Source organism: Trichosurus vulpecula, chromosome 1 (assembly GCF_011100635.1).
Source record: "Trichosurus vulpecula isolate mTriVul1 chromosome 1, mTriVul1.pri, whole genome shotgun sequence".
Classification (NCBI taxonomy): domain Eukaryota; kingdom Metazoa; phylum Chordata; class Mammalia; order Diprotodontia; family Phalangeridae; genus Trichosurus; species Trichosurus vulpecula.
The window spans coordinates 496,801,618-496,824,329 of record NC_050573.1 but is presented as its reverse complement, the minus strand read 5'-3'; the positions used below and the strand labels follow the sequence as shown (position 1 = coordinate 496,824,329).

The window sequence follows — 22,712 nt, the reverse complement described above, 5'->3', positions numbered from 1 at the left end:
TTCCTCATGAAACCATACAGGCTTATCACCTATTCCCTAAGAGTTCAGAAATTGTCCTTTTAGTATCTTGTTCTAGAATTTTTCCTAAATTAATATCAAGTTCACTGGCTTATGATTTGAGGTATCCATTTTCTTTCAGTTTTTGAACATCATGACAATGTTTGCTTGTCTCCCTTCCTTTGGCATCCTCCTACAACCCAGATCTTTGTTTTTCAGAGTCACTGAGAAGAGTTTGGCAGCCACTTTTGCAAGTTATTTCAACACCTGGTATCCATTTTCAGTAGCCAGCTATGAGCACTGTGCTATAGTGCTGGTGAGGTTCTCCAAACCTTAGCTTCCCCACCTATAAAATCACTAACATCTGAAACAACTTGCCTCATACAGGGTTGTTATAAAGTTCAAATGAGATAACATTTGTGAAAATGTTGGGCTTTTTTTTTTGAGGGGGGGAAGGCAGGGCAGTTGGGGTTAAGTGACTTGCCCAAGGTCACACAGCTAGTAATAAGCGTGTCAAGTGTCTGAGGCCGCATTTGAACTCAGGTCCTCCTGACTGCAGGGCTGGTACCATACTCACTGCACCACCTAGCTGCCCCCTGCCAAAATGCTTTGATGGCTGTAAGATACTATCTAGATGCACGGTAGTATAGTGTTGCCATTATTATTGTCTCTAAAATACATTAGGTTAGGAAGGGGGAAGGAGTGAGAGTAATAGAGTGGGACAGAGATGCCAGAGAGTGGGGGAGGGGAGGACTGAGGACATGCTCCAAGCAAGAGTCCCAAGAAGAGGAAGCACACATGTTCCTATCAAAAACAACAGTTAGAAACTGAATTCGTCCTGCTCACCCAGTATCAGTGGGAGGCAGTCTGGCCCAGAAGACAGAGAGCCGGCTTCAGAGTCAGGGAGAACCGAGTTCAGGTCCGCCTCTGACACACATACTGGCTGGTGACCCTGAGTGAGACACTCAACCTCTCAGTACCCAGAGCAACTAACCACTTATAATTATAGTCTTAAACAAGACTATTAGTTGTAGGTAGGTATGTATTTGTATTGGTAGAGGGAATTTCCTCACTAGGAATTTCCTATACCAATGAAATCACAGGTCCAAAAAAAAAAAAAGGCCAGTATCTCAGTTAAGGATGACAACAGTGTTTAATCCAGGGGTAGCGAACCTGCAGCCTTGAGGACACATGTGGCTTTCTAGGTCCTTGGGTGTGGCCGTTTTTTGACTGAGCCCAAGTTTTACAGAACAAATCCTTTTATTAGAGAGATTTGTTCTGTGAAGTTTGGATTCAGTCAAAGGGCTACACTTTAGGATCTAGAGGGCCACATGTGGCCTCCAGGCCACAGGTTCCTCACCCCTGAACCGATGCTATTGGTCTCTGAGGGCTAATACTGAAACAACACACTTACTGGTTGCTGGTTTACAACATGGCTTTGGATACAACTTAGAATGTTTAGGAATAGTTCTCTTCTTGCTTAAGTGATGCTGTGTTTCACTCTCATACCATAAATCCACATATTTTACCCACAAAGAATAATGCATTTGTATTTCATCATCTTGAAAACTCAAAACATATCTGCCATATTTCTGCCCGGATGTCTCTTGGCCTTGTAGCTATGCTGGCCAAATAAGATAGAGGGCAAGAAGGAGTGTGTCAGCTCATATACATGTGTATGTTGAAAGCAAAGCAAGTGCGCCCACGCTGGGGTTCTCACCACTGCCTCGTTCTCTGGAGCAGACTGATTTGACATTGTGTGACGGTTGTCGTGGGTCCAAGAAGGAAACATGAGCTTGGGAGCCCACTGCATACACAGACCACTCATGGCCATAGGCCAGACACACATTCTCACGACAGTATGGCAGCTTGATGGACAGGAGCTGAAAACCAACAGAAAGAGGATGAGCATATGACACAAGGAAATGGCAGACAACCCCTGACCCTAACACCTTCAAAGGGCAAGATGATCAACAGATAAAAATATAAACTATCAATGAAATAAACCCATAAAAACTCTTTCTTCTGTGCCTCTAGAGGTGCCAGAAGAAAAAGTATGTGATCATCTTTAAGAAATGAAAATAGCTGGGTATTGGTGAGAATAAGGCAGGAAAGAAGACAAGCCTTAAATCGAAGTTTAGAGGAACCTGCTCGCCTACTTAAACAGAGCCACCTTTCTCCTTATTATGGGATAAATACAGCAATCTCATTACCTTTGACCAAGTCATTACATTCAACAGAACTACTAGGATAGACTAGACTACAGAAGGCAAATCAAAAGGGCAGTGTATGTGTTAGAAGATAGGAGAGTAACCTATTCTACCTCCTTTTACCCTCCAATAAGAAACTCATTGCAATCTTGTCAGGTTCATTCATCCACACAACAAATTTTTATGGAGTACTCGTCTATGTGAAGTACTGTGCTAGCATCCTGAAGAACAAAATCTTGTAACCTAGCTAAGAGAAAAAAGACTTTCTGAAGGGCTGTTTCCTCATGAGAAGTAATTACAAAACAGAAGTTGCAAGAAGCAAAGAATGTCTGATTATGGAATTAAGAGGAAGATACTATTTCAAATATAAGTGAATTAGATTTAATCCATTCTTGAAAAGTTGCATGTAAATACATCCATCTTCCCACTGGTTTACTCCATCATTGCAGAGACGCTTTATCTTTATAATTGATATGCACTTGCCATTGGCTAACAATTTAATTTGCCCTCAATGCCTTAATCAAGTAGTTAATTATTTATAAACACTTAAAGATACTAGAAAGGCCACTATTTAAAAGAATACAGTAGTGGAACTTTTTGTAATATTAAAAATTATCTTCTAATTGAGCCATTTAAATATCTAGGATTCTCAAAAAGAAAGCTACACTTGGATTTTAATGATCCAAGAGTTAAATTCAAGTGGTTTCTACGATGTCCTCAAGCTTAGTTGTAAGCAAAAAGGTACCTAGGGGTTTTCTATAGCTGAGTATCTCAGAATTAGTTAGGAGACTAGGAAAAAGTCACGGCGCACCATGACTACAAGGTTAACTGATTTTTATATAAAGTCGCAAAGGAGGTACTGTGATCACACCTTGGACAATGTATGTTCTGCTTTCCAGAGATGAAAGTAGCCATCAAGGGACACTGCTCCAAGCTCCTGAAAGAAAAAAAACAAGAAGCAGGTTAAAGATACCTCTACAACAACTCAGGTCCCATTGGCATTAAAGGCAGAACTGGGTGGTGGTGGCTAGAACTACGCAGCAAGGATTTCCCATCCTGGTCCCTCCACCTATCTCATCCCATTAAGGTTCTTGCTTCACTGTGGAGAGGTAATGTGGTATAAGAGAAAGAGAGTTGGGCTTAGAGAAGTCAAGAAAAATGGATCTGAATTATAGGTCTGTGACTATGGGCAAAATGTGTTTACCTCTGAGTCTCAGTCTTTTCATTTAGAAAATAAGGATAACGATAATTATATATTTAATGATATGACATATACAATATTATATACAGCATATACTTATCATATATTGTATACAATAGCACTTCCCTCTAAGAGTTGGTAGGGTAAAAGCATTTTGTAAACTTTAAAGTGCTATAATAATAAGTTACAATAACAATTATTACTACTACTAACTGCTTGATCCCCTCTCCTGGAGACCTTTGTTCTTCTTATGATTCTTCTAGCTCTGCCTCAAGTTACCTCCACCTTATTTCACACTTCTGATTCGGAAGATCCAAGTCAACTTTGGAGTGCAAGTCATCAGAGAAGGAAACAGAATAAGGCTAGTGACTGCTCTTAGGGTCATAGTAATAGACTATAGCACCTGCAACAGTTTATATCCATAACGGGTAAATAAATGATCAACAAAACGAGCATGTACATAAATAAGTCCACAGGACTCTGGGAAACCAAATACAAACTATCTAAGCCAGGGACTGTCTTGGGGAAATGAGACAAGTACCAACAGAAGTCTCATTTGCTGACGTGTTTTAGTTCGGTTGCTCCCACCTCTCCAGGGTGGACTTACAACCTTGTTATTGTTTCTGGCAAATATTTCTCTCCACTTTAGGGAGAAGAGAACCAAATTGGGCAATGTCAGGAAGCCAGAAAGACCCAAGTTACTTGATTAGTACTGACTCAAGCTTATCATTGGAAAGTTGCTGATGCCTACTTTCAGCCTCGTTCAGTGAAAGCTCAAGAATAAAGGAAATGTTTCCTAAAGTGTCTAACAGTAAGAAAAAGCAAAAGCAGGCTCCAATAATTAAATTCCCCAGCAGCATTGATATCTTCCTGTAGTTTGTCTACACTCACCCCTGTGTGTGCTCCTCAGACCCCTGCACATAGCATGCAAGCACATGCACACATACTTACTTTGTTTTTATTGTTGAAGGCCAGAGCCCGGACCTTGCAGTTGTCAGGATTAGTATTCTCCTTAGGGATGTCTTTTAGGGCCCTATGTGTGATATGAGCATAAACAGGGACCCGGGATACGTTGTGCCTGGCATCGCTTTTGGTCAACACATCTTCTGTCACCTCCCAAAGCCCCATGGAACCATCCCGTGAGCCTGCAGAGGAAACAAGTTCTCAGTCTGGACAAACACAAAGCACTGACTAACCTTCCTCTCAACCAAACAGTGGGTTTCATTAGTCCAGTTCTGCAGATATTAGGACAACTTCCTATCCCCTACACAAACGTTTCCCTATGCTCTTGGAGATTTTGTGATGTAGTGGGTAGGATGTTGAACATCTGAACAAGCCAAGAATACCTAGGTTCAAATCACACCTCGGATATTTCCTAGTTTTGTGACCCTGGGCAAGTCAACTCTGTGTACCAGTTTCTTCATTTGTAAAATGAGGTATTATATCCAACAGCCCTAAAATACCTTACAGTTGTAAATCCTTTGTTCCTTCTCACACTCACCAATAGCCCACCAAGAGTTTACCAAGAATTGAGAGTCCTGAAATAGGACTAGTTGAGGGCTAGAGTGTCTTTTTAATTTGTGCTGTCATACAGGCCTGATTTCCTCACTACTTTTCCTTCAGGCCCTGATTCTATGTTAATTCTTATAAATAGCTAGCCTGATCTAAATCAGAAACACCAAAAGAAAAAACCAATAATGTTTGAGCCTCACACACAGTTCTGTCATATGAATTAACAGCAAGGATCAATGCTAAAGGCCTCAGTTCTGAGGGAATAGGAAAACCTGCAAAACACAAGGCTGATGTGGAAGGGAAGAGCCAAGTGTGGGATAGAGAATGAAAGACAGTCTCTGAGGGAGGTAAGAACCTATTACTCTGAATGATAAGGAGGCCCTAGAAAAGTTTTGATTCACCTTCATTTTGAAAGCCTCAGTTCTAGTTACAGGGAGCGTAAAGATCAATCAGCTTTGAGTCACCAGGCCTCAGTCTGAATCCTGACTGAGACATGTGCATGGGTACAAGTCACAACCTCTCTGATCCTCAGGTTCCTCATCCATATAAAGGTGATGATACTTAAGTACTAACCACCTAACAGGGCTACTGTTAAGAAAAATTCCTTGTAAGCTACAGTATGCATTACAAGTGTGAGTTGTTTGATACTCAGGGATAACAACATATCTTACATTTTAAAAATTGCACTAAGAAATTACTTTTGAAATAAAAGGCTTTTATTTCTAAGAATAAATTTTCTTACAGATTTTTAGCTTAAGCCTAAACAAACCCAGGGATGTGGCATAGGAAACTGTCAGGAAGTCTTACCTTTTCCTACTCAAGATCCTCACAGAGCTATTAACACCATCACCATCTTTATTGCCTTTAAAGGTACTATTTTTTTCATAGAAAGGGGCCACATCTGACTCACCATTGAAAGGTCATTTAGTTTGGATTATTTTTCCAGTTGCTGGGGTGGATACACATTCATTCATTCTCACTCAGACCCCTTTGTGACCATCAGCAGGGTAACTGAATGGATTAGTGCTACAGTTTTGCCTTACTCCATGCTATGAAATGCTTTCCAGTGTGCTTCTTGCTGTACTTAAAAGGACAAAAGTAAATTGTTCTCTTTTTGCTCGTCTACTCTTAATCAGTCTTCTTTGCAGGTATCTTCCATCTACTTCTTAAATTTTGGTGTCCCCAAAGATCCAGGCCTAGGCTCTCTTCTTTCTGTATATTTTCTCTTGTTCATCTTGCCAATTCTATCCAGACAATGCACCAGACTATACATCCAACCCTAACCTCTCTCCTGAATTTTAATCTTACATACTCAATTGCTTGCTAAACATTTCTAATTTGATGATGGCATCTTAAACTCAACATGTACCAAACTAAACTCATTATGTTCCTTGCTGAACTGGACCCTCCTCCAAAGCTTTCCTATTTCTGTAAGTTATTTATCATCTTTGCATCCACCTGCTTTCATAACCTCAGATTTAACTCTGACACTTCCTTCTTTTTCATCCCCATGTATGTTCAGTTGCCAAGCACTGTGGAATTCATCCCCACATCCTTCACCTCCACCCCCTTCTCTACACTCACATAATCTGAACTTTAGTTCAGACTTTTGCCAGAACTACTGCAATCTAGCCATCTAATTGGTATCTTGGTTCTAGTCTCAAATCCCTACCCAAATCTATCCAAATCGAGTTGACAAAATATGGGCCTGACTGTTTAGTCTCCTCCTTCTTATTGACATTCTCTCGCCTTGTGGCAGTCTCCCCAGCTTGCCATTTAAAGCCCTCTATAACCTGGCTCCAACCTACCTTTCTAGATGAGTTTCATATTACTCCACTCGCTTAACTCTGTTCTATCTTAAGAGGCCTACTGTGTACTCTATAAACTATGCACACCAAGTCCGGTTTCCCTGCCTTATCATAGTCTGTTCCACCTGCATGAAATGTAGTCCCCTGCTCCTTACCTCGGTCTCTTAGATTCTTTATATTCATTCAAAGACTAACTCAAGGACCGTGTCCCTATGTAAGGTGTCCTCAACTCCCCCAATTAGAGATCTCTACCTTTTCAAAATAACATGCTTTTATTCAACTGCCTACAAATAGTAAATGTCCAAGAGGATAGAAAATGCCTGGGGTCAAAGAATATTTAATTTTTGTCTCTGCACTCTTAGTGCCTAGCACAGTACCCCACAGAGAAGCACTTCAAGCAATCAGCTGACAAGTACTTAATATATGGCAATATTGCCACGTGGCAATGCTGTTTCTAGTTGCTGCCTTTTGTCTTTGTATCCCCAAACAGTACGTGCCCTAAGGAGGTTACATTCTATTGGATGAGGGAAACAGCACATACACATGTGAGTATACATAAAATATATGCAAGATAATTTGGGAGAGGGGAGGCACGAACAGCCATAGAGATTAGGTTCATGTAGTAATGTATAATACAGCATGGATGTGTAGGGTGGAATTAGATTTTGAAAGGTCTTAAATACCAAACAAAGGTGCTTGTATTTGATGCTAAAGGTTAAGAGGGAGTTACTATAGTTACTTGAGTAGAGGAGTGGCATGGTCAGACCAGGGCTTTAGGAAAATCACTCTAGCAGTTGTGTGGAAGATACATTTGAGAGGGGAGAGACTAGAGGCAGACTCCATTGAGTCCAGGCAAGGGCCTGAACAAGGCTGGTGAGCTGGTGATTAGAGAGACTAGGACAGATGTGAGAGATATTAGAATCAAGAAGACTTGGAAGCTGTTGGATGTGTAGGATAAGGGAAAATGAGGAGCTGAAGATGACATGGAAGATGTAAAATTGGTATTCAGGTGGCATCCTAAATAAGCTTCATTTCACTTTCTTTCCATAGGGCTAAAGACAATGAAATTCACCTCCTAGTCACCTTAAGTACCATCCTTATGGGCCACTGTCCTCACTCTAGCACCTAGGTTGGGAAGAGACACAGGAAGGTAAATAGTATTTAAGGAAAATGTGGGAAATCAGTAACTCAGCCCTTGGTAGATCCTAGCGTCAGGATCCCCAAAGGGAGTAAAGCATTCTTTTTTTGTGAATCACATTATTTATTTTATATCAGTGAGAGCCACAGATACAAACAAAATATTAACTAGTTAAAAAGAACATGATTGCACTTGCTAACCCAAAGATGACAATAAATGCTGGATCATGCAACAGTCATTATGGGGTTTCTGGCTGCATTAGCAGATGGGTAAATCAACCCATGGCTGATCTGATCAATTGTGAAGCAACCATCTATTTCAAGTAGCCCAAACAAGCAAAACCACTGAAGACTGATGAATAAAGCCTTTGTAGGCATATTCTTCAATGTCTTCTCAGGATTCTTTTTTGATAATAGAAATTATTTTATGCTGCCAAAACATGGACATTGGAAATTCATTTGTTTGATACATTTATAATGTACATGGGTCATTTGGAAATAATCTTTTTTCTCAATTATTATACAGTATAAAGCATCAAAATCTGAAAAAAGTAATATATATAAGACAATAGACACTTTCTAATTTTTAAAAGCTATTAGTTTTTCCTTAGACCTGAAAACAAATACTAAAGACTATGACAAAATATGAATTAAGTCCTATATTTTTCTTGCAAATGGGAAATTGCTCACATGTTGAAATAACAGTTGCAATTAAAAAGTAAGAAGAATGATTTTAAAATGTGTATCAATAAGGTGAAGCACAGTGTAGTGGAAGGAACAATGGACTTGCTGTCAGAAAAGCTAAGTTTCAGGCCTTGACTCTTGGATTCTCTTTTGAGTCTAGGACCTCTTAGTCTTTGGACAAATCATCTTCCCTCTCTGGGCTTCAGTTTCCTCATGCGTATGATAAAGGAACCGATCTGGGTTCAGTTCACTAGTAAAGCATTCTTGTATCTGTGCATATACTTCTTAAGCAATCTGGTTACTGCCAACCTCAAATGAAAAATATTATTCTTGGCTAAAAAAATGTACGTGGGATTGTGGATAGAAAGATAAAGTTCTGGGGATCCTTTGCTTTCTTTTTTTTGAGTTTGCTGCTGGCAATATTAAAATAAATACTTGACTAAAACATTTTCTCTATAAGTACAACTGCTTTCAAATGCCAGAACCCGAAAATCGCATAGCCCTAGATTCTCTCCTATATTTAAATCCATTTTTAAAAAATCCTGCAGCTTCCTGAAATAAGAATCTTGTCATACAACCAAGGAAAAGAGTAAAGAACTGATCCAAAGGGAATCTTCTTTCCAATCTCATTGTACCCTTTTCCTCCTTCTTTTCTAGTCCCTCAGTCTGAGCTCCAGCCAAGCTGGCCTTTCCCCTGCTCCTCACAGGCAGTGCTCTACTTTCTATATCTTGTCTTTGCACTGACTACACAATATGACAGGAATGTACTTCCTCCTCATCATCACCTCAGAGAATGCTGCTCCCCCTTCAAGATGCAGTCAAGCACCATGTTCTGCATGAAGCCTTCCTCGATCCCCTCAGCTGCTAGCGCCTCCCTCTCAAATCACCTTGTTGTATTTATCTGGATTGTATATTTTCTGTATATAGTGACATAGATCCTTGTAGTCATTAGAATGTAAATGCCTTGTAAGCAGGGACTGTTTCACTCATTGTATTTGGATCCCACAGTACTTGGCACACAGGAAACATTTAATAAGTACTTGCTGACTGACTAATCACTCACTCAAGTCTTCTGGCTCCTACTCCTATATATTCTTTATTGCCACTCGCATTGATAATCCTACTCAAAAATGACTCTAAGGAGAATGTACAGAATATATCCTATTACTTTATTTAGGCCTGTAAGCTCTTTTGAATCAAACATTCTGTAATTTTGGTCAACTGTATGATGTGAATCCCTTAGCCAGAAAGTTCCAAAAGATCCTACAACACTGAAAATCATCTTAGAATATGATAACTTTACCAGAAACTGCCATGGTATCGCTGATCCATGCAATAGAGAATATCCAGTCCTTATGTCCATCCTTGAAGCAGGGGAGAGAAGAAAAGAAAATCACTGAGAAAATCAGGCTTATCACACTGATTCCATTATTTTCAGTCTGTCAGTCAGCAAAAGAAAACCTGCAAATCAACCTGCTAAAATGGCAGCTATAGTCTACCCCAAAGCATATTTGTAAAAATGATAAATGTAATAACATTCTAACCAATGGGGACTGACACAAACATCTCCAGATCTCTCCTGAAGCCGAGAAGAAATAAATTCTCTTAAGTAAATGGAGGTGCCTAGGAATCAATAAATGAGTTCAGCATTTATCTCAAGTCCTTGCCTAATTCTCCCTTACATATTTCCAGGAGAACTGTTCATGTTTCCTAGCAAGAAGAAAATAAAATACAATGCCAATGGCCTCATTATTCAAAATTCATTATTTATCTTGACCAGAGGTATGTGGCTCACAAAACTCTCGTCGGAATGTAGAACCAAATTAAAATGTAACTGGGAAATGTTTAACAAAATAAATAATACTATAGAACAATAATGGTAATTTATGGTTTTCTAAGTCATCTGTGGCCCACAGGAATCTGTTTCTATTTGAGTTTGACACCACTGATCTTAACTATCATCACATTAATAACTCTTTCCATTTCTATTAATACTATATTTGCTTATTTAAAGCAGAAATTTGCTTTATATATGGATCTTCTATCCCTTGGGACTGTTTAATAAAAAGCTATCATCCCATCTCAATTCTGACATCTCTGCATGACCAAGAATGATCTCATTTCTTGAAGGGTTCTTAACACTGTTTCTAGGTTTAATTTCTGGTCCCAGAACTTTTTGAGGATCAATTTCGTGTTTTAAATAGGATGAGATGGGGAACTTTCCAGGAAACTCAGTGAAAAGTGGAGAGAGAAGAGAAGCCATCGCTGCCCGAGCTCCATGCAAAAGAACTTACCCCACCCCAACCTTCTTTTTTTTTCCACTTGCTCCCCCAAAATCCCAAATGATTCACTGGCAGTCCCCTTTTGTCCCCCAGACATTGCCATTTCGACAATGGCATATTCTGAGCATCGTGCCCTGACTATAGAAAACGGGGAAGAAAGACTTATTATGATGTTTTTTGGGGTAAAACTCAATGCCTCCCAGGAAGAACTAAAAAAGGTATATAGGAAACTATCCTTGAAATACCAACTAGATAAGAATTCAAACAAACAATTCTCAGTATATGAAGTGCTTTCTGATGCAAAGAAAAAAGACTCATATGACAAAGGTGGAGAACAAGCCATCAAAGACGGTGGCTCTGGTAGTAGCTCTGGTTTTCCAATTGAAGTATTTGATATGTTTTTTGGAAGAGGTGGAAAAAGGCAAAGGAAACAGAGAAGTAAAAATGTTCATCATCTGCTAGTGACCTTATAAGATTTATATAATGGTACAACAAGAAAAATGGCTTTGCAAAAGAATTTAATTTGTGATGAATGTGAAGGACAGGGTGGTAAGAAAGGAGCTGCAGAATGCCGTATCAAATGCAGAGATACTAGAATGCAAATAAGAATTCATCAGATAGGACCTAGAATGGTTCAGCAAATTCAATCAATTTGCATGGAATGCCAAGGGCATGGGGAACAAATCAGCCCTAAAGATAGATTTAAATGCTGCAGTGAAAGGAAAATTGTTCAAGAGAAAACGATTCTGGAGGTTCATAATGACAAGGGCATGAAAGATGGTCAGAAGATAACATTCCATAATGAAGGTGACCTGCAACCAGGACGTGAGCCAGGAGATATTAACACTGCTTTGGATCAGAAGTACCATGCTATATTTACATGATGAGCTGAGGACCTTTTCATGTGTACAAATATCCAATTCGTTGACGCACTCTGTGGCTTTCAGAAATCAATATCAACTCTTGATGATAGAGCTATAGTCATTCCTTCTTGCCCTGGTCAGATTAACAAGCACGGAATTATCAAATGTGTGCTGAAGGAAGGCATCCTGATTTATGACTGACCTTAAGGAAAAGGGATTCTAATAACTGAACTTAAGGTAAACTTTCCAGAGGATAAGCTAGCTTTGTTGGAAGAGTTATCGCTTGAAAGAAAAGAAGCAGAGGAGACTGAAGGAATGGATCAAATAGAATGGGCAAACTTTGACTCATCTCAAGAAAGAAGATGATGTCACAATGGGGACTAATGGGAACATTTCTAAGGATGATAAGTATGAAGTGGTATTCAGTATCAAGCCTCTTAATGGAAGCCAGGGAATATTCTTCATTGTAATTAATGCTGGTTTTTGTATGTATGCAATAATGCATAAGTGAAGGACTACAATCATTTTAACATACTCGCTAGTAGCTACTGTTTTTGTTGTAATATTCAACTATAGTTATGTTTTGTTATGTCTGTGTTAATGAATAAAATCAGTAATATAAAATGCTGACTTTGCAATTTATGATGTTTAGAAGGCAAGATAGTTTAACATCGTTAATTATTTCCTTATGGTAAAGAAACCCCCAAGCAATTTTTCATGATTTATTTCAAAAACTTTTGTTTCAAACTGTATATGCAGTGGCTTAGATTAAGGTTTAATTCTTGATTGAATAAATGTACACAAGCATTTATAATTGTTAAGCTCTGAAATTAAATTTTTTACTGAATTTTTTAAAAAGTAGGGTGGAATGAGACAAGTACCTTCAAATCATTCTTGCTGACTCAAATGCCTCTCATTAGCAGGATATTATCTTGCTTTAATTTAAGTGTTGTATAAATGATTAGATTTGGGATTTGATTACACTGCTTCTCCACCTGGTGCCAATGAATCAATCCTGAAGGACTAAGCTTACCTGGCCTATTAATCCACAATCTGAAATATGAACAAGAAAGTTTTGCTCCCTATAGAGGTAATAAAGAAGTCAGTTTGGCTTAAGCCTGAGTTCTCACAAAATGAGATTTTAAAAAAGATGGGGAAGGGGCAGGAAAGGACAGATAGGAAGAGGAAAGGTTGGAGGTCAAGGAAGAGGATGGGACACCTTTTTCAGGCTTAAATTGAAAGGTCAGGAGAAAGCCCTATGCTAAGAAGGCTACTTAAAGTTAGTACCAAAATATGGGAAGAGATGAAAAGAGAGAAGGGGCAAATAATAGTCTTGTAGAGCCACAAGAACCACGAACAAGACCTATCTCCTTGTTTTCACCAGAGAGGCAGGGGGGCAACTAGGGGAAACTATAAGCTATATCATCAGGCATGGTCACCATACTGGCTGTCTTTGTTTAACTGTTTTCTTGATTACAAGGGAGAGTTTAATTCTGAGGGTGTGTGGAAATGATGGATGTTGAAACAAAAGGAGTCAATAAAGCCAAGTTTTTAGGGGAAAAAGGCTATTCCTCTTCCGTTATGTAGTTCTGTCATTTTCTCCGCCAATGCTATCTACTTTGGGACAGAAAATTGGGAAAACAAAGAGAAGAGTTCTGCCCCTTGGCATAAACTCCTTGTTCAGTCATGCAAGGTTTAAGTAATGTAAATTGCATGATATGATAGCTGCATCTTTCTAAGAGGGTACAGAAGCAGATCCATGTTTAAACTTGAATGGATCTCACATCTATCAGATTAGCAAAAGTGATAAAAGGGGAAAATGACAAATGTTGGAGGTGATGTGGAAAAATTGGGACACTAATACACTGTGGGTGGAACTGTGAATTGATCTAACGATTTTGGATTTATAACTCAAAGAGTTATAAAACTGTGTATACCCATTGACCCAGCAATACCACTATTAGGTCTATTTCCCAAGGTGATCATGGAGAAAGGAAAAGAACTTATATGTTCTAAAATACTCACAGCAGCTGTCTTTGTGGTGGCAAAGAACTGGAAATTGAGGGGATGCCCATCAACTGGAGAATGGCTAAACAAGTTGGAGTATATGATTGTGATGGGAGTGTGCTACAAGAAATGATGAGCTGGCTGATTTTGGAAAAAAATGGAAAGATGTGCAAGAAATAATGAAGAGTGAAATGAGCAGAACCAAGAGAACACTATATATAGTAACAGCAATATTGTTCAAAGAATAACTGTGAATGACTAAGTTATTTTGAAAATTCAAATCAACTATAAAAGACATATGAAGGAAGATGTTATCTACCTCCAGAGAAAGAAAGATAAAGAGATGTACAGTATGGTTTTAACATATACATATGCATATTCCTATATGCATATATATATATACACACATATATGTGGCTAATGGTGGCCTTCTCTAATGCAGTGTGGGAAGGGAGAAAAAAAAGTGCACAGCAAAGAACAAAAGAAAACTCAGATAGAAGCACAGAAAAGGAGGATAGCTTTGAAAATGATGTGTAGTATTTATAACATAGGTTTTTTTTTAAAGTAAATAATGTGAAATGAAGGTTCATGGTTTCATATTGAATGCTCTCTTTGTGTTGTGCTACATAAATGGAAATTGTTTTTTGTCTTTTTGCATTTAAGTTCAAAATGAATTTAAAAAACAGAACTTGAATGGAGCTAGGAAAGGTTTTTTTAAATTTTATTTTATTTTATTTATTTTTATTTTATATGATGCCAAAATGGCTAACTGCTCAGCAAAACAAAAAGTAAGTTTGACTCTTCTAGACAATGAAATGCTGGGCATTATTAAGAAAGCTTGGAGACAAAAACAACTATTCACTTATACAAAATCGGAATTCACCTGTACATGGAATACAATGCATAGTTTTGATTGCTGCCACATAATAGAGCTTGAGAAGGTCCATAAAAACAACTAAATGATCCAGGGGTTGGAGGGCTGGATGAGTTTTTTTAGAAGAAAATAAAACACTTTAGATTCTTCAATATGGAACAACAAGGGGGGAGATGAGATAAGTCTATAAAGTTATGAATGGCACGAACAACAAATTCTATACCAAATTCCAAAGTACTAAGAAATAGCAGCCATATCTACACCCTCAGAAACTGAAACAGATAAATTGATACTTAATAAAAAAGTCTGAGAAACTGATTCTTAATGAAGTAGAAAGTAAAATTATGGAATTCATTAAAGAAGTAGTACTGTCTAAAAACACAAAAGATCCAAGATAGGGTTCAATCAACTCCAAACTGAGATATTAAGGAATACTTAGGGTTATGCTCCAAACACACTTCAACACTGATTTAGACAAGTTCTCAGTGTCACTTTTATGGTTCCTCAAAGGAAAAAAACAGAAACAGGACAAAGGGAAATAAGTCTGTAATAGCCTGAGCTCTACTAAAGCCAAGAATCAACTCATTTTAAATAATTCTGAGATTAAATTGATCCTGTGGATCACTTTCTTATTGATCCTATTTACAACTAATTGATTTTGTTCTGTAACTGTTTTGGTCCTGTAATGGTTAAGTCATGAGTCTTTGTCTCTAAACTTATTAGGATTAGGATCTTACTGATCACTGATTTATTTGTGCCTCAAGGGATTTAGCTGACTGTTGGGGATGCATGTGAACACAAGGGAGTTGGGCCTAATAGCTTTACACCCCAAACTATCCTTTAAGGATGTTTGGTTTGTTATCTTGCACCAGGAGGGAAGGAGGGGTTTTTTGCTAGGCTCCATTACCAAACTTCCAACCAATCATGTTGTTCCTCGCACCTCAGCTCTATAACCAATCACATTATCCTCAACAATCTACCCTGTTCTGTCCTTTGTTCTTTATTCCCCAAAACCTATAAAAAGGAAACTGTCCTTTTACTGGGGGTCCTTGGCATAAATGGAGGCAAAACATTGACCCATTTGTTGACAGGAAGCATGCCCTGCTAATGAATGTTCTCTTGCTTGGAGGACTGTCTCAGCTTACTCTTTTGTTAAATTGAACTAGCAACAATTCTAACATGAATAAGTAACTTGCCACTTGGGACAAATTCCAAATTCTAGGAAATAAGCTCCCAATTAATAATGACAAATAAAAAGATAGAATTTGAAATTAAAAATATTCAAGAGTTATTAAATTCTCCTCAATACCTGGAAATTTTGTCAATTTGAGGGTTTAAAAGAAATCTCTTAAGTCATGGATTGAGAAGTTGGATCTTGGGGCAGCTAGGTGGTGCAGTGAGTAGAGCAGTGGTCCTGGAGTCAGGAGGACCTGAGTTCAAATCTGACCTCAGACACTTGAGACACTTACCAGCTGTGTGACCTTGGGCAAGTCACTTAACCCCAATTGCCTTCCCTTCCCCCCTCCAAAGAGAAGAAAAAGAGAAGTTGGATCTTCATCTCATGCACATTTTGGTAGGAATTCCAAAATTAGAGTTTATAAGTAAATGTGGTAACTCTGTAGATTTTATTATCTACCTCCCATTATAAGAATATGCCTTATATTTTAGAGTCTGTGACAGTATATAGCTAATAGTGGGATTCTTCCCCCCAAATATATTACTGTAAAATATCACCCTGAAACTCCCAAAGAAAATAGGTTATGTTTGTGTTGCTGGGTTTCAGCTGCAACCTAGGGTAAACTCTGACTTTTCTAGGCACATAACTGAGTAAATGGAGTTCAATTCTAATACTGGCCTCAGGAGGAAGGGGGAAAAGGGAAGGGAGGATGGATAGAATGCCAGAGGGAGGTCCACTCCACAGAAACACCTTATAAGATCTTCTTTGGATCCTTCATTATGTGGTTACCCTATCTTGAACCACACACAAGGGAGCTTATTTTCTAAATTCAACTTCTAGAGCAAACAGGAACATGGTGAATTCATTTCCATATTCCTGTTGGATATTTTAAACCAGGTGCACCAATCATCATGCAGGAATATAAGTCCAACTCTGATGTGAAAGTCTAGGTAAACCTCAAAGAGATGACCATTACAGTAGTTGTTACTTCTTCCCACTATACATCTCCAGCTACATTTAGAAACAACTTACATCTCCCACACACACAGGATCTAACGTAGGTAGCCGATAGATCGCAAGGCTGTTGGGGTTGTCTCCTCCAGTGGCCAGTAGAGTTCTTGAGGGGTTCAGCTCGATGGCATGGATACCACAGCCCTGCTGGGTCACCACTCCAGGTTCTCGGTCTTTCAAAATGGGAATCTTGGTGATCTGGCCTGTCTGGACATCGACTACAAACAACTGAAAGAAAAAAATAGGACAGGGAAACACCATAAAAGAATAACTAAGAAGCTGAGAAAATGTATTATCTTTTTTCAGGGTTGTAGATTACAGGGTTATAGCTGCATCAGAAAGACCTGCTAGGTGAAATGCTTTTAAATATCATGTTGATACAAAAATATTGATAGCAGGTCTTTTTGTGATGGCAAAAAAAACGAAACCAAAGGAGTGCTCCTTAATTAAGGAGTGGCTAAACAAATTATGAAGGTAATAGTTTTAGAGAAACATGGGAAGACTTGTAGTAGCAATTAGATTTGAAGATCTTTTCCACCCATTAATAGGCCTTGTGACCTGCTTATGTCACAGGAGTCCTAAGTTACATGGTGAGAGGAGCTTCCTGACAGGAAAAGGAAGTTATGTCACAGGAAATGCTGAGAGAGAAAGAGAGAGATGTTATGGCTGCTAATGGCTGCCAATGGCTGCCCTCGTGATTGTTAGAACTTAAAACAGGCTGACTTAGCTGTACTGTGAGTTTGTTTTGGGAAGACCCCACCAGGGGTTCAGAGAGGTTTTGGGATGGTGAAGCTCCACGCTGTTATATGGTGTTTTAAGTTCCTTGCTGTTATGATAAAGTGGGCTGACTGGCTGTGGGAGCTGAACATTTGGTTATGGGATATGATTTTCTGGTGTCTGAATAAATGTTATACTTCTTTTAACTTCTTTATGGAGAGTTTCTTATACCTTGCGATACAGAACTACACAGGCATATTCATGATTATCGTTGATGTTGTGTTTGTTGCTTCACTGTTACACTTGTATGAACTGATGTAGAGTGAAGTGAGCAGAACCAGCAGTACAATTTATGTAACATTTAAAAGGCAAACAACTTTGAAAGATTTAAAAACACTGACCAATGAATGCAATGAGAAACAATGACTCCAGATGGTCTTATGATGAAACATGTTATCTACCTCCTGTCAGACAGACGATGGACTCGGTGTAGACTGCAACATATAATTTTTGGATGTGAGCAATGCTGGAATTAGTTTGTGTTGATTATGCATATGTGTTACAAGGGTTTGAGTGGGGGTATTTAAATGTGAGGGAGGCAGCAGGAAGGAAAGAAAATTCTTTTTGTTAATTGAATTTTTTTTTTTAAATCATGATGGTAATGAACAGATTCTCCTCTTAAGGTAATCATGTTCATGCTCAAGTTCTCCCTACCGCTAAGGTTATAGTATTTGCTTAACCTGTCAATATCAGAAAAGTTGGAGTCCAAGTTAGTCTTGAACATTAAATAACTATTAGTGCTGATATGTTCATTCCAAGTGTCCTGCTGCGTCACCTGAAAACTCCATAGGGATCAGCAAACTATAGCCTGAAGAATGGTTTTTACATTTTAAATTAAAGTCTTATTTAAAGATGTAAAAATAATTCTTAGCTCACAGGCCAGACAAAAACAGACTCATCATACTGAAAGATGAAAAACTCAGAAACTCACACCCCCCAGCACCCTCTGCTCCTGGGGCTCTTCCTTCTCTCTGGCTGGAGAGGGCAAGAAGTACAAACTTAGAAGCTCCTTCTTGATCCTCCTCATTTAAGGATAGTACTCAGGGAATTCTTATCATTTGCTACCTAGTTACCTTCCTGGATTTCATCATCTTCTAACACCTCCTCAGATCATTTCCCTTTCCCACTGCTCCAAATGACTGAGAGAAATGCAAATCAAAACAATCTTGAGGTTCTACCTCACAGCCTAAAAATTGGCAAAAAAGACAAAAAAAATGGCACCTTAATACATAGTTAGTGGAGTTGTGAAAAAGTACCATTATTCTGGAAAGCAAATTTGGCATCATACAAATAAAGTGACTAAAATGTCCATACCTTAAGTCATTGGTAAGAAGAAAGTCCCCATGTACACCAAAAATATTTGTGCCACACTTTTTGTGACAGCAAAGGTTTAGAAACAAAGTAGATGCCCATTGATTAGGAAATGGCTAAATGGATCATGGATTGTCATCAAACTAGGTACTTGAGAAGTTATTTGCTCATGAAGGATGCATAATAAGTAAGACTATAGTCCATTTTTTGGAATTGATAATCTTTACAATATTGTTACTGAATATATTGTTCTCCTCTTAGTTTTAATATGTGTTACTTATCATTTTAAGGAAAACTTCAATTATTCCTATGCTTTCTAGTGTTTTTAACAGTAATGGTTGCTGCATCTTCTCAAAAGTCTTTTTTATATCCATTTCTGCATATACACATATCAATAGACACATATCTATTGACATATAATTTTGTTATTAATGCTCTTAATTTTCCTAATATTTAACCAGTACTGCCCTTCTAGTCAAATCAAGATGGTTTGACCATCATGGTCAAAGCTCATTATCTTTGTGATATGTTGCTGTTGTCTCATTGCTTATATTTTTAAAATTTTTTTTGCACTGATGTTCATTAGGGACATTGGTCTATGATTTTCTCTGTTTTGATTCTGGTTTAGGCAGCAAGATTATATTTGTATCATAGAAGGAATTTGGTAGGATTCTTTCTTTTCCTCGCCCCCTCCATCAAAAGCCTACAGAGTATTGGAATTAATTGTTCTTTAAATGTTTGGTAGAATTTACTTGTAAACCCATCTGGTCCTGGATCTTTCTCTACATTGGGAAATTATTTGTATCTTATTCAATTCCTTTTTATATGATTATTAAAATATTCTATTTCCTGTTCTATTAATCTGGGCAATTTGTAACTTTATAAATACTTCTCTATTTCTTATCAAATGGTTGTAAATTCACCTTTTTCATTTCTGATACTGGTACTTGGATTTTCTTCTCTCTTTTTGAAAAATCAAATTAGCTAATGCCTTTCTATTTTTTGTTATTCCCCCCTACCAAAAATAGCTCCCAGTTTTATTAATTTTTTTTCTTTCAAATGTCTACCTCTCCTTTGATTTTCAGGATTTCTATTTTGGCATTTAATTTGGGGGGAAGGTTAATTTACTGGCTTTCTAGTTTTCAGCTGCATGCCCCTTTTATTGATTGCTCTTTCTTTTACTGATGAAAATGTTTAAAGATATGTTTCCTCCTACACATTGCTTTCACTGCATCTCCAAAATCTTAGCAATGTTGTTACACTGTTATCACTGTCTTTAATAATGACTATTTTCACAATTTGTTCTTTGACCTGCCTATTCTTTAGGATTAAGTTGTTTAGTTTCCAATTAATTTTAATCTTTGCATCACAGGCCCTTCACTGAATGTAATTTTTATTACATTATGGTAGGTAGAAGATACATTTAATATTTCAGCTTTTCTGCATTTGTGTGGTCCATTTTTGTGAAGACACTATGCACATCTAAAAAATACCTTTCTATTCCCATTCAATATTCTCTAGACATCTATAATATCTAACTTTTCTAAAATGCTATTCAGGTTCTTCATTTCTTTTTTGTTTAATTATGTGTGTTAGATTTATCTAGTCTGAGAGAGGCAAATGAAGGTCTCTCAGTATTAGAGTTTTACTATCTATTTCTGCCTCTAATTTAACTTTTCCTTTAATAATTTAGATGCTATGCTATTTGGTGCATATATATTTAGTATTTATAATAATTAATTTCCTATGGTACCTTTTTAGTAAAATGTAGTTTCCCTATATGTCTCTCCAAATTAGGTCTATTTGAGGATAGATAAATGGAGATAATAGGATCTAGGTGGCATAGTGAATAGCATGCCAGGCCTGGAGTCAGGAAGACTCATCTTCCTGAGTTCAAATTTGGCCTCAGATACTTATTAGCTGTGTGACCCTGTTTGCCTCAGTTTCCTCACTTGTAAAAATGGTCTGGAGAAGGAAATGGCAAACCATTCTAGTATCTTTGCTGAGAAAACTCCAAATGGGGTCACAAAGAGGCAGACATGACTGAAAACAACTGAACAACAACAACCTTGCAGGGTTGAGAAGATCAAATGAGATAATATTTGTAAAAGTGCTTATTTAACACATGGCCTGGCACAAAGTAGGCACTATGTAAATGCTTATTCCCTTTTCTTCCCCTTCTCTATCGTTACTGTTGCTATGTCTGAGATCAGGATTACCCTTACCTTTTTTACTTCAGTTGAAGCACAATAGATTCTACTCTAAGCCCTTATTTTAACTCCATGTTTATCTTTCTGTTTCAAATATGGTTTTTGTATACAACATACTGTTAGATTCTGGTTTCTAATCCAGCTGAAGCTATCCTCTTCCATTTTATGAGTGAGTTCATCTCATTCACATTCAAAATTATGATTTTAATTATGTTAATCCATCCCATCTCTTATATATTTCCTTCTTTTTGTTTTCTGCCCCCTCTTTAAGAGTAAGCTTTGCTTCTAATTCTCCCCACCTCCAAAGCTACCCTCCCATTTATTCCTTCCATTTCCCTCAACACTTTTCTCACTTGTTTTCCTGTTGAGTAAGATGTGGTTTCTGTGCTCAATAGTGTGTGTGTGTGTGTGTGTGTGTGTGTGTGTATTCTTCCCTCCTTTAAACAGTTAAGATAAGAGTAAGATCCAAGAGTTAGCCTCTCCCCCTCCTCCTAGTTGTACTTGCCCACTCCATTTATGTGAGATGATTTCCCCCATTCCTCCTCTCCCTTCCCAATGTTTTTACTCTTACTCACATGCTGCTCGAAAGAGCTGGAGAAAATCAAGAAAATGTGCTGACTAGGTCCATCACAATTTTATGTTACATAGTCTCAACTGGAAACACAGTGAGGAAAGGCAATTGTTTTATTTTTTCTTAGTGGTTTTTATTTTTTCCCCAATTACACGTAAAGATAGTTTTCAACATTCATTTTTGTAAGATTTTGAGTTCCAATTTTTTTCCTTCCCTTCCTTCCCCCCTCCCTAAGATTGCAAGCAATCCGATGTAGGTTACACATGTATAATCGTGTTAAACATATTTCCACATCAGTTATATTGTTAAAGAAGAATCAGAACAAAAGGGGAAAACCAGGAGAAAGAAAAAAAAGCAGAAAACAAGAAAGGGAAAATAATATGCTTCACTCTGCATTCAGATTCCATAGTTCTTTCTCTGGATGTGGTTAGCATTTTCCATCACAAGTCTTTTGGAATTGTCTTGGATCATTTTGTTGGTGAGGAGGGCCAAGTCTATCATAGTTGATCATTGCACAATGTTGCTTTTAACGTGTACAATGTTCTCCTGGTTCTGCTCAGTTCACTCAACATCAGTTCATGTAAATCTTTCTAGGTTTTTCTGAAATCCAAGGCAATTCTTTTATACCTCCATCATTGATTTGCTAATCCACTTACCACAATGATTTTTCCAAACCTTGTCACCTCTTCAAACCTATCATGGCTCCCTCTTTCCCCACTTCCTTAGCTGACAGTCTTGCCTCATACTATACTGAAACAACTGAGGCCATCACTAAGAGCTTCTCTTCTCCCTTCTTGATCTCATTTGTCTTTCCCTCCCATCTCCTCCTTTACTCATGTCACATGAAGAAGTAGCCCTTCTCCTTTGCCAAGGCAAACTCTTTTACGTGCACCCTTGATCCCATTCTATTTCAGCTTCTACAGCAGAATTCTTTCCCTATCACCTTTATTCCCTCACTAATCAATTTTCCCTGTCCACTGACTACTTTCTTACCAATTCCAAACACATTTGGCCCTCTTTTCCTCATCTAGGCATCATCCTTGACTCCTCACTTATACTCATCCCACACAGCCAATCTGT

At 38.0% G+C, this 22,712-nt stretch overlaps 1 protein-coding gene and 1 pseudogene across 1 annotated transcript in view; one reads left to right on the top strand and one right to left on the bottom strand.

The window, feature by feature from the left end:
• The window catches only part of DCAF12 (DDB1 and CUL4 associated factor 12), a 106,876-nt gene that overhangs the window by 11,217 nt on the left and 72,947 nt on the right, over nt 1–22,712 (bottom strand). The window contains exons 3-7 of the mRNA XM_036739037.1: nt 16,785–16,991; nt 9,853–9,913; nt 4,360–4,553; nt 3,079–3,144; nt 1,718–1,880 (exon numbers count right to left, since the gene is read on the bottom strand). Of these exons, the coding sequence (XP_036594932.1) occupies nt 1,718–1,880; nt 3,079–3,144; nt 4,360–4,553; nt 9,853–9,913; nt 16,785–16,991 (691 nt within the window). The remainder of the gene's footprint in view (nt 1–1,717; nt 1,881–3,078; nt 3,145–4,359; nt 4,554–9,852; nt 9,914–16,784; nt 16,992–22,712) is intronic.
• Nucleotides 2,885–12,078, top strand: LOC118831642 (annotated as a pseudogene).